We start from the raw sequence: 10,797 nt of genomic DNA on the forward strand, positions 1-10,797 counted from the left end.
AAGATATGAAAGTGTTCTAAAGATGAATGGATAAAGACATGATATGTATATACAATGAAATACTACTCTGCCATAAAAAAAGAATGAAAATTTGCCATTGGCAGCAATATGAACAGATCTTTCAAATTGCTTTAAGGTCATTTTATTACTAAAAAGTTTTCCTTGACATTAATGTTTAATCAAATATTTGACCAATTCGATATTTTCAAACATTGTCTTCTATCACATCTTGTAACATCATAACAATGAGAATTTGTATAGCCTATGTATTTGGTAAATTTCTACCATCAATTTTGAGCAATATTTCTCATCAATATCTCATCCTTTACTCTTTATTTAATTCATTATTATTTTTATTTTATTATTTTAATTTATTTTATTATGAATGAGTGTAAAGTAGGGAGTGTTTCACACTTTTTAAAGGTTAAACATCATTTGTCAGATGTATTTCAATTACTACTTCTCTATGTGGTAATATTAGTATTTTTATGAAAAAAACTATTACCAACCAAATATTTGTTGCATAATCTACCTTGCCTTTAATATCCCAAAGAATGTTGAATGCTGTAAGTGAGTGAAGTGAAAGTCGCTCAGTCGTGTCCGACTCTGTGCAACCCCATGGACTATACAGCCCTTGGAATTCTCCAGGCCAGGATACTGGAGTGGGTAGCCATTCCCTTCTCCAGTTGAATGCTGTAGACTTTGGAAAATCTCACAGAAATTTTAATGAAATCTATTTGCTGAACTTTTTAGAACATGGTAAGAAGACTTTTTGAGAATCCCCTGGACTGCAAGGAGATCTAACTAGTCCATCCTAAAGAGGATCAGTCCTGGGTGTTCATTGGAAGGACTGATGCTGAAGCTGAAACTCCATACTTTGGCCACCTCATGTGAAGAGTTGACTTATTGGAAAAGACCCTGATGCTGGGAGGGATTGGGGGCAGGAGGAGAAGGGGACAACAGAGGATGAGATGGCTGGATGGCATCACTGACTGGATGGGCATGAGTTTGATTAAGCTCCGGGAGTTGGTGATGGACAGGGAGGCCTGGTGTGCTGCGATTCATGGAGTCTCAAAGAGTTGGACACAACTGAACAACTGAACTGAACTGAACTGAAGATATTACTTTAAATATTCCTCTTCTTGTTCATATTCTTGTTTTCCTTTCCCCCTTCTCTTATTCTTTAACACATCATCTCTTGAAACAGTCTTTTATAGTCTCCAGTTTAGGGGGTGCCCAATAGTGCTTTCTCCTATTAATATATTTTATATTCCATTTCTTAAAATCTCTTGACTATTTTTTCTAACTCTGAGATTTGTATGATATCACTCTACTAGACAAAAACATACGTGATAATCTTATTCTAATAGCATATGTTTTCCCAGTTTTGTCATTGAGGTTATAAGTAAATTAAAATGTGAGGTGTTTACTCTGGAATGACTTTTATATGTCTAAAACATTATAATTATAATAAATGACTTCCTTAAATGAAAAATTGCAACATATGGTCACCAAGAAAAAACTAGAGATAATATGCTTCACTGCTTTCATTTATTTTTTTATTATTTTTTTTTTCAAAGGCAAAATAATAATTTTAATTCAGTTTCAGAAAAAGATGTCACATGATTCTGGATTAGAAAACATGACAGTAAGAGGTTTGGTTTTTCTGGAAACACAAAGAAAAGAAATAACCTGCAATAGATTCAATGATAATTTTCTGGATCTTCTTCTTGCATCAAAAGCTATATATCTTCTCCCCAAGACCTGCTTCAAGAGCCAACTTAACTTTTTATCTCCCGCTAGCTGGGACAGGCTAATTCTCCTCCACCCCCACCCCTCTCCTTCAGTCACACTGTGTGGGTGCTAAAGACCCTGGGCTCTGACCAATGGACAGAATTGTCCTTTGAGCCAGCATCCCACAGGCACTGGCACCCGAATCCCCACTCCCAGTCCCCATGGCAGAGGCCACAGAGCTGGCATTGTTTCCACTGTCTCAGGAAGAAGGAGCCAAAGGCTGACCCTCAGCATAAATCAAGGCCTGACATGAAGAAAGAAAGAAGGTTCCCAAGCCCAGAGTAGGCTGCAAGCCGGGGGCAAGAAAAGGGAGTTTTTTACAATCATTCCATCCTTAGAAATAAGGGGAAAACTGAACCCTTTTCCACCACTTTGGTTCTGTAACGTACTCTACTGCTGAGCTCCAAGGGGATCTGCAAGCAAAGAAGGGTCTAAACAAATCAGGATAACTTTGCCCTGGCCAAAGACAAGAGTAACAAACAGGAAGACAGGTCAATGTGATCATTTGCAGGATGATGACGCTGGGAACTTCGGCTCTTCACATGGCTGCCAGCCCTACCGAGGACAACACAGTAAGAACCAAGACAACCACTCCAGACTGGTGTAGCTGGGAAATCGTCAGGCCTTTTCCTAGATCCCACATCAAGTGTCGGATCCCATTCCAGGTGTGATACATGAGAGGGAAGAGAAGTGCAAATTTGGCTGTGTGGATCAGTGCTGGCCCCAAACACAGGGACTTCACAAATTCCAAATGAGACTCAAAGCTCCCAGGGACCAAGAGGGCCGACAAGCCAAAAAGAGAGACTCCTGCACTCAAGGCAATACCAGTGCCACGGTGGCAAATGGACATCGCCATGGGAAGAGACCAGCTGTAGATGCTGATATGGGGTGACAAAGGACGGTTTGAACTAGTGTTCTTACTCCAGAACCTCTCCATCTCTTCTTTGGCCGTGGTTCCCAAAGGAACAGCACTCAACAAGAGCGCCGCCATCTTGGGTTCCGGCCTGACGCCACTGCTTTCATTTAACATTGGGGAAATAGACCCAGAGAATGTAACTATACTACTTAAAGTCATCCTAAGACTAGTAACCAAATTTTCTAGCTCTGAAATTGATGTGTTGTTTTTCCCCCAAATGATGCAATTGAATCATTGGTTTACTGAAAGTTTACATTTTTGATCATCAGGAAAACTCAATCACCATTTTTTCTTTAAAAAATCTATCCAGAGATTGGCAGATTGTATTATTCTAATTTTAGAAAATCACAAGTTGAACATGACACTGACCATTCTATACTTAGGATATTCACTTATAAATTCCAAACGGGAACTACCTGCTTTAAGTTCCAAACTGCCAAGGTAAATTATGTGTTCACATGCTTAAGGGGGCATATAAACTATTCCAGTTGAAGGTTTTGGTAGAAATCTATTTGCCTGGAAACAGGAAAAGAATCTTATAGCAAAATGTGCTTTCCTTAATAATTATTAAAATTTTAGAAAAGCTGTTTTTAAAAAACAGGTAAATAAATTTATCTTCTACCTAATTTGTGAAACTATATATAACAAGAGGGAAAATATTAATCTCTTCTAAGAAATTCTAGTAGTCAACAAAAATATGAATAGACTTTATCCATTTGAAATAATCTTATTATATTTTGGTTTCATACTTTGTGTTAAAAGCAGCAACTTTATGCTATCAAAATTAAGTACTGTTATAAGATTAATTTTTAATTTTACATTTTGTGTTTATAATCATTTTTAGCAGTCAAAATTTAACTTCTATTTTTAAATAATATATAATTTTAGTCCAAACCTATTAGTATACTAGTTACAATAAGATACATTTTAAAAGGAGGATAAATTGACTTTGGGGGAATTAACTGAATAGTAATATTATATTTTTCTCTTATAAATCACTGGGACTTTCACATTTAAAGGAAAAAATAAAAATGCTACTTCTAAAATGTCATAGACATGTATTTACCTCCAGGCACCCAGTGCAGCAAAATGAATCTATTTCCATTTGTTATGTGACCAAGGACAGGAGTCAACCAACCACGGAGAACATGTTTTGGAAGAATTTGATTTGTGGGCCCATTCAGGTTGATAATGGATATGAGGTTTATTCAATTCCATCTCAAGTTTTGTTGGGAAACAATACCAAAAACATCTCTGCTGTGATTGGAATGCAAATTTGTGTGTTGTCACTTATATTTATAATAGCCTAACAACTTGTTTTACAGATGCACAGAGGACTTAAATGTCATGTTCTTTTTTAAAAAAAAGATTTATGAGTTATTAAATTACCGCACTGTGAATTGTTTACAATAGTAATTTGATTAAGTTGGAGAATAGATAAAACATGTTAATATGAGGTTGATGTTTGACATAATTTATTTTAGCATGAATTATTTCAGTTCTACCCATCACCATAATATACATTTCTCATCTTCCCAAATGAGTCAAGAATCATGAAGTCACTACTTATGAAAATGTTGTATATAAATCATTTTAATTACTTGTCGAGAAATTTATTACTAGGGAACACAAAGTATTTGAAAATTTATGGAATATGAACAATCAAAATTTTCATTAAAAAACTCTCTTTACATATATCACACACAAATTTACATTAGAAAGGACAACCTGTTATCTTTCTAATGTGTATAATAGTATTCTGTTATGAATATCTTATTATATTTGTTATTTTATATTCAATATGAACTCTTAAAAAGGGTGCTATCCTATTTTAGTTTTCAAGCTGTAAATTATTTTACAATTATTATTAATTAACAACTGTATTATGTGAGTGTATATGAGGAGAGGAAGAGTGTGAGAGAAAGAAGAGCGTATAAGATTTTCTTAGTACTGAATAGCCCTTGGAATGTTTTAATTTCATTTTTATGCAAGTTTGAAAGGTCACAAATGTGTCACAAGTTGAGATTTTTTAATTAAAAATGATGCTTATAAGCTGAAAAAAACTATTCCACATGTCACCTCTGCCCTTTTTCATTTTGGTTACCGACAAGGGTTCAAAAACAAAAAGACAATATTGTGGTGGGCAGGGCAGGGGTGAATTGCATTCTGAGACATATGACCCTAAGAATGAAACATTATTAATAGTTCTAAAAATAAAAAAAAATTATGAAAATTGTACATTAAACATTATCAGTTTTTATGGACTACCTAAAATATCAAACATCAGTTTTTATATAATACTTCATTTCAGAACTTCAGAGAAATTGACAATAAGGTGTAAAAACAGGTTCCTATGAGATTTCTTATGCAATATCATTATGAATAATTCTTACTCAAAAAAGCAGTTTTTACAGTAATGCTGAATAGTGTGTGTGCTTTAAAGTGTTGATTTGTCATAAGAAACGGAATTGACTAAATTACCAGCAGAAATAATAGAATTAAAGAAAATTACACATATCATCTGTTAAAAACTACAAAACATTATCAAGTATGCATTTGCAGAAACACAAAAGTAAACTTTAGCACAAGTATTTCAAAATTTGAAATGTAAACTAGACACAAAATATAATCTCCCACATATAACAGTATATATTTTGTATTCTAAAATAATAAAAAATCCAATTATTTTCAAGCAGACATTCAGTTCAGTTAAGTTCAGTCTCTCAGTCGTGTCTGACTCTGCAACCCCGTAGACTGCAGTGCACCAGGCCTCCCTGTCCATCGCCAACTTCCGGAGTTCATTCAAACTCATGTCCATTGAGTTGGTGAGGCCATCTAACTATCTCATCCTCTGTTGTCCCCCTCTCCTCTCACCTTCAATCTTTCCCAGCATCAGTGTTTTTTCAAAGGAGTCAGCTCTTTGCATCAGGTGGCCAAAGGAGTTTCAGCTTCAGCATGAGTCCTTCCAATGAATATCCAGGACTGATTTTCTTTAGAATGGACTAGTTGGATCTCCTTGCAGTCCAAGGGACTCTCAAGAGTCTTCTCCAACACCACAGTTTGAAAGCATCAATTCTTCTGTGCTCAGCTTTCTTTATAGTCCAACGTCACACCCAAACATGACTACTGGAAAAACCATAGTTTGACTAGACGGACCTTTGTTGGCAAAGGAATGTCTCTGCTTTTTAATATGCTGTCTAGGTTGGTCATAACCTTCCTTCCAAGGAGCAAGTGCCTTTTAATTTCATGGCTGCAGTCACCATCTGCAGTGATTTTGGAGCCCAAGAAAATAAAATCTGTCACTGTCTCCATTGTTTCCCCATCTATTTGCTGTGAAGTGATGGGACTGGATGCCGTAATCTTAGTTTTCTGAATGTTGAGTTTTAAGCCAACTCTTTTACTTTCCTCTTTCACTTTCATCAAGAGGCTCTTCAGTTCTTCTTCACTTTCTGCCATAAGGGTGATGTCATCTACATATCTGATGTTATTGATATTTCTCCTGGCAATCTTGATCCCAGCTTGTGCTTCATCCAGTCCAGCATTTCCCATGATGTACTCTGCATATAAGTTAAATAATAATGGTGACAATATACAGCCTTGACGTACCCCTTTCCCGATTTGGAAACAGTCTGTTGTTCCATGTCCAGTTCTAACTGTTGGTTCTTGACCTGCATACTGATTTCTCAGGAGGCAGGTCAGGTATTAAAGACTCTAGTATTCCCATCTCTTTAAGCAGACATTAAATGTATCCAAAAGTTATTGAACATTGTGCTGTTAAGGAAATATCTGAAAGTTTTAAAAACTAAATTATTTCATATTATATTCTATTACAGAAGGTGTTAAAAGCAGAAATTAAAAACAAAATTTGGCATAAAATAGACTCAGTTACTTGAAACCTGAGTAGATATATTTCTTAATTGTTTTAGGATAAGATGAAGTCAAAATTTCTTTTCTATCAATTTGAGACTGAGACACTGAGGTAAAAATATATGATGGAACTGTGAATCTTAAAATTAGGTTATAAAAAGGAAGAGAGCAATTTAGTTAAGTAACAACAGTCTTGTTTCTGACCATTTTGAAATTACAGGTACTGGACTTACTCTAACAGAGAAAACAGCTATAAAACTGGAACAACTATTTGAACTGAATCTTTTCAAGTGTAGGAAAACTCCTAACTGCAATACTTGAGAGGAGAGAGACAGATAAGGTGGGTATTTCCTTCAATCTGGCCTTCAATATTTATGCAGTTTCAGACTGTGGCTGCTGAACGTGAGACCGACAGAGAGAAGTTGTCTTTCTGAGCTAAGGGCACACACACAACAGAGCTCAGTTTTCAGAAGCAGCTGAAATTTGCAGAGAATATCATTGGAGCATTGTGAGCTATCCCAAAAGTTGAGCCCATAAATCTTCATAGGGCTTTGCCCTATGTCTTTGGCCAAGAGTTAGTCCAGGCAGATGAAGAACGAGAATTGTAAGGTTTTGAAGGGTGTGACAATGGTGGAGTCTAAGGCAAAATGGAGATACTAGTTATGTGCTCCTTGAACATGTTAGAGTTCTGTTTATCTTGAGTGGAAACATATTACTGAGCACTTCAGGCATTCATTTGTCACTTCATAAATTCTATGTTTTCAAAGTTAGAGTAATGCTCTAATGTCAGAAAATATCCTAATACTGAGGGAAAAATCTAAATAGATCCAATCTAATCACTAGGGTCAACTGCTAAGATACTCTCAGCTTTCATCATGCTGGGAGCACTAATCATCCTCTATTAAGTTCAAGATAGATTAAGCCATCTCCATAGAAACAAGCAGGAAAATACTTTGAAAGGAAGACACACAGTAATCAATGCCAAGAAAAATGTTGATACTATCCCATGACCTGTATTTCAGCTGATAGCATATTTCTTGGTCTTCTTTTCCAAAAAAATTTCTAATCAGAAAACATTTTTAAAAATTATTCAAGAACTTATGATGCTTGGCCTTATTTAAGTCCTGAAACATTTCTGTTCATAGATTTGAATCTAATAGGCTTCCACACTTAATAATATAATTGAACCAGTTGAATACATTTTGATTTCTGCCTTTTATATGACAATAAGTTATTCAGGTTTGTTTATTTAATCAGTCATGCATTATTCTGAATTTCGGATGAGTTCTAAAGCATTAAATTAAAATGTGAAATCCAGCCTTGTAAGCAGAACTTGGAAATTACTATGATCAAGGTCTTTTGGAGTGAGGAATATTAAAAACCTGGAGATATAATCAGGGATTACATGTAAGCTACTGGATATTGGAAATTGAGGTAGTTAAAATTCTGCTGCCAGTCTCAGACTGAAATCTGGATTCACTACTCTCCATCATTAAATGTTCCTATAGCAAAGATATCATACATAAAACCTCCACAGTATAAAAATGATTGTAAAAACACTGAACCAGAAAATTTAAATGATTTATTTGGGTCAATAATGTAAAAAATAAGCCCAATATTTTGATAAGTATAGTACTTTGAAATTAGTTTAAAAGTATTACTAGTGCTTATTATCTTTTTGCTTATATATTTTATAATATACAATTCAAATTAATGACAGTCTTTATCTTTAAGAGAATAAAGTCTAATCTAAAATGATAAAACTTAAGAAAAATGTATATTAATGCAGAAAAAGGATGATGTTAAATTTTGTTACATAGATTCCATTGTTTATACAGTAATGAGATTTCAAGACAAAAATTAACTATCTGCACACACACACACATACACAATTTCCTTCCTCCCATTCTGCCATTTATCTCCTAAGAGGTTATATACACTTTATGTATTTTGCTTTGTTTTCATAAAATCTGGACTCTTTAGTAATTTGATTTTTTTTAAATCATTGATTTTTTTTTTTTATTTGCATGCAAGCTAAGTTGTTCAGTTATGATCACTGGAAAGTTTACAATGTTTATAAAATGTCTACCAGTAAAAAGTATCTGTGGTTATAGTCCACGAAATATTTGTGAAAACTGAAATTTTAATTTCATACAATTTTTACTTTGTACAGAATCATTCTTCTTTTGACTTTTTTATCCATTAAAATCTCAGGAAAATGTATTTTAACTTGGAGATTGTTCAAACAGGTCAGAGGCTGGATATGGCAGCCTTGTTTTGGCAATCCCTGAAACAGACAGGCTGCAATCTTATATTCAGAGCATCAGGGAATGCTTTTATATTTAAGAAATAGTAAATTATGACAGATGTGAAAGAATTACACTTTCTAGCCCATAATAGGGACTTAAAAATTAACTATTGACTAAAGAAGGACTTAATGTAAATAGTATAAGAAGGGGAAACAGGAAATAGTTGTTCTAGAATGAGGGATCAGCTATTTTAAAATCTACAACAAAAGTAACTGTGAAGTTTTGGAGATACCAAAGTACAATTTAGCGAAGCTGGCTTGAAAACAGTGAAATGTGGAAGAGAAAGTGTGTGATATTAGAAGACTCACTTTTAAAACTTTCAGCTGAGGACTCTTTCTTTGAAAAGATGAATAATAGTATTCATTTTCCAGAATTGTTTACATAGATGAATGAGACAATTGATACACAACTGCTACATAGGTGGAAAGCATAATTTTTATTCTGTATATATTTCCTTCTTTTTAGGACTTTGCCTACTAAAGTATTTTATTTTGCCTTATACAATTAAATTTAAATATTATCTTGATAATCCATGTTCTCAAATCAATATGGTTAAAATCTAAATGCACTGTTTTATTAAATTGGCCAGCTTAATTTCATTATAAAGTTTGTCTTAAAATATTTACAAAATTGTGGCAGTTGCAGATAATACTGTAGTAGCTTTAGATAGACTGAATTGAAATGTGCTATTTTGTTTTGCTTCTTTTTAATATTGGTCATTAAGGGCAGACAGAGATAAAATATCATGTTTCTATTGCACTAACCTTTAATTTGCTCAACAGATATTTATCAGGATGCAATCACCAGCAGCAATTATCTCTAAAATTTTGAAAGATAGAAACTACTTTTCCCTTAAGGACAAATGCAAAATATAATCAAGCATCTTGGCAAGAAAGGCAATTCTTCAATGCTCTTCACATAATTCTGAAAGGATTGTTTAGTCCCCCATAAAATAGATAGCCAATTGAACTCCCATCACCTCTTCCCCTTTCCTGCTGTGTGTATTTGGTACTGAGTACACAGCCCTCTGAGCTATCAGATGTTACTATAGTGTTATTTTCTTCTTCAATGTTACTTTTAACTTCTACATTGATAATTTGAATCATGATGCATTGATTAAGGTCAGTTTATCATACAGATAGTGAACTTACATGAAAAATCTGTCCACTCGATATAAAGATATAGGTAAGAAATATTTAACAAAACTTTCACTTTCTAAATGAGATTTACTTCACTAGATTCAAGGCTAAGTGTTGCTAATAGATGACGTTAGGAGATACTGCCCTATGCGTTGTGACTGACATCAAAATTGTCTAACATTCACTCTTGACTCTATTTTGCTGAGGTATGTGTACTCTTTGGAATGTCATGCAAGGAAGCTCCAGGTTATTCATTTGTGAAATGACAGCACAAAGATCCATAGATCTCACAGAAAATCAAATTAATAATTATCAAATTTTTGAAAATGTTACATAATAAGATTTAGCCCTGAGATTATTTCTTCATAACTCCCAGCAATATACACATTATCCCTCTGATATTAAATCATTACTGAAAATCAGTGGCAGAGTTTATGAGTCAGAGAAATCTGTCCACAGGGATTCTTCAGGCAAGAAAACTGGAGTGAGTTGCCATGCCCTCTTCCAGGAGGTCTTCCCAACCCAGGGATCGAACACAGGCCTTCCACGTTGCAGGCGGATTAAAGAACCTGATCCTGGAAAAAACTGAAGGCAGGAGGAGAAGGGGATGACAGAGGATGAGATGGTTGGATGGCATCACCGAGTCGATGGACATGAGTTTGAGCAAATCTGGGAGTTGGTGATGGACAGGGAAGCCTGACATGCTGCAGTCCATGGGGTCACAAAGAGACAAGACTGAGTGACCGAACTGAACTGATTTATCTTTGATGTG

The 10,797-nt window shown here is 34.6% G+C and overlaps 1 protein-coding gene across 1 annotated transcript; it reads right to left on the minus strand.

Annotated features, from left to right (window-relative positions):
• Positions 1–1,633: 1,633 nt before the first annotated feature.
• LOC122447513 (succinate dehydrogenase cytochrome b560 subunit, mitochondrial-like) lies at positions 1,634–2,793 on the minus strand. The gene has a single exon (XM_043478159.1). It carries the CDS (start codon positions 2,783–2,785, stop codon positions 2,333–2,335), a length of 453 nt encoding a protein of 150 aa, XP_043334094.1. The 5' UTR covers positions 2,786–2,793; the 3' UTR covers positions 1,634–2,332.
• Positions 2,794–10,797: the final 8,004 nt, after the last annotated feature.

The sequence above is a fragment of the Cervus canadensis genome, chromosome 9, assembly GCF_019320065.1.
Source record: "Cervus canadensis isolate Bull #8, Minnesota chromosome 9, ASM1932006v1, whole genome shotgun sequence".
Classification (NCBI taxonomy): domain Eukaryota; kingdom Metazoa; phylum Chordata; class Mammalia; order Artiodactyla; family Cervidae; genus Cervus; species Cervus canadensis.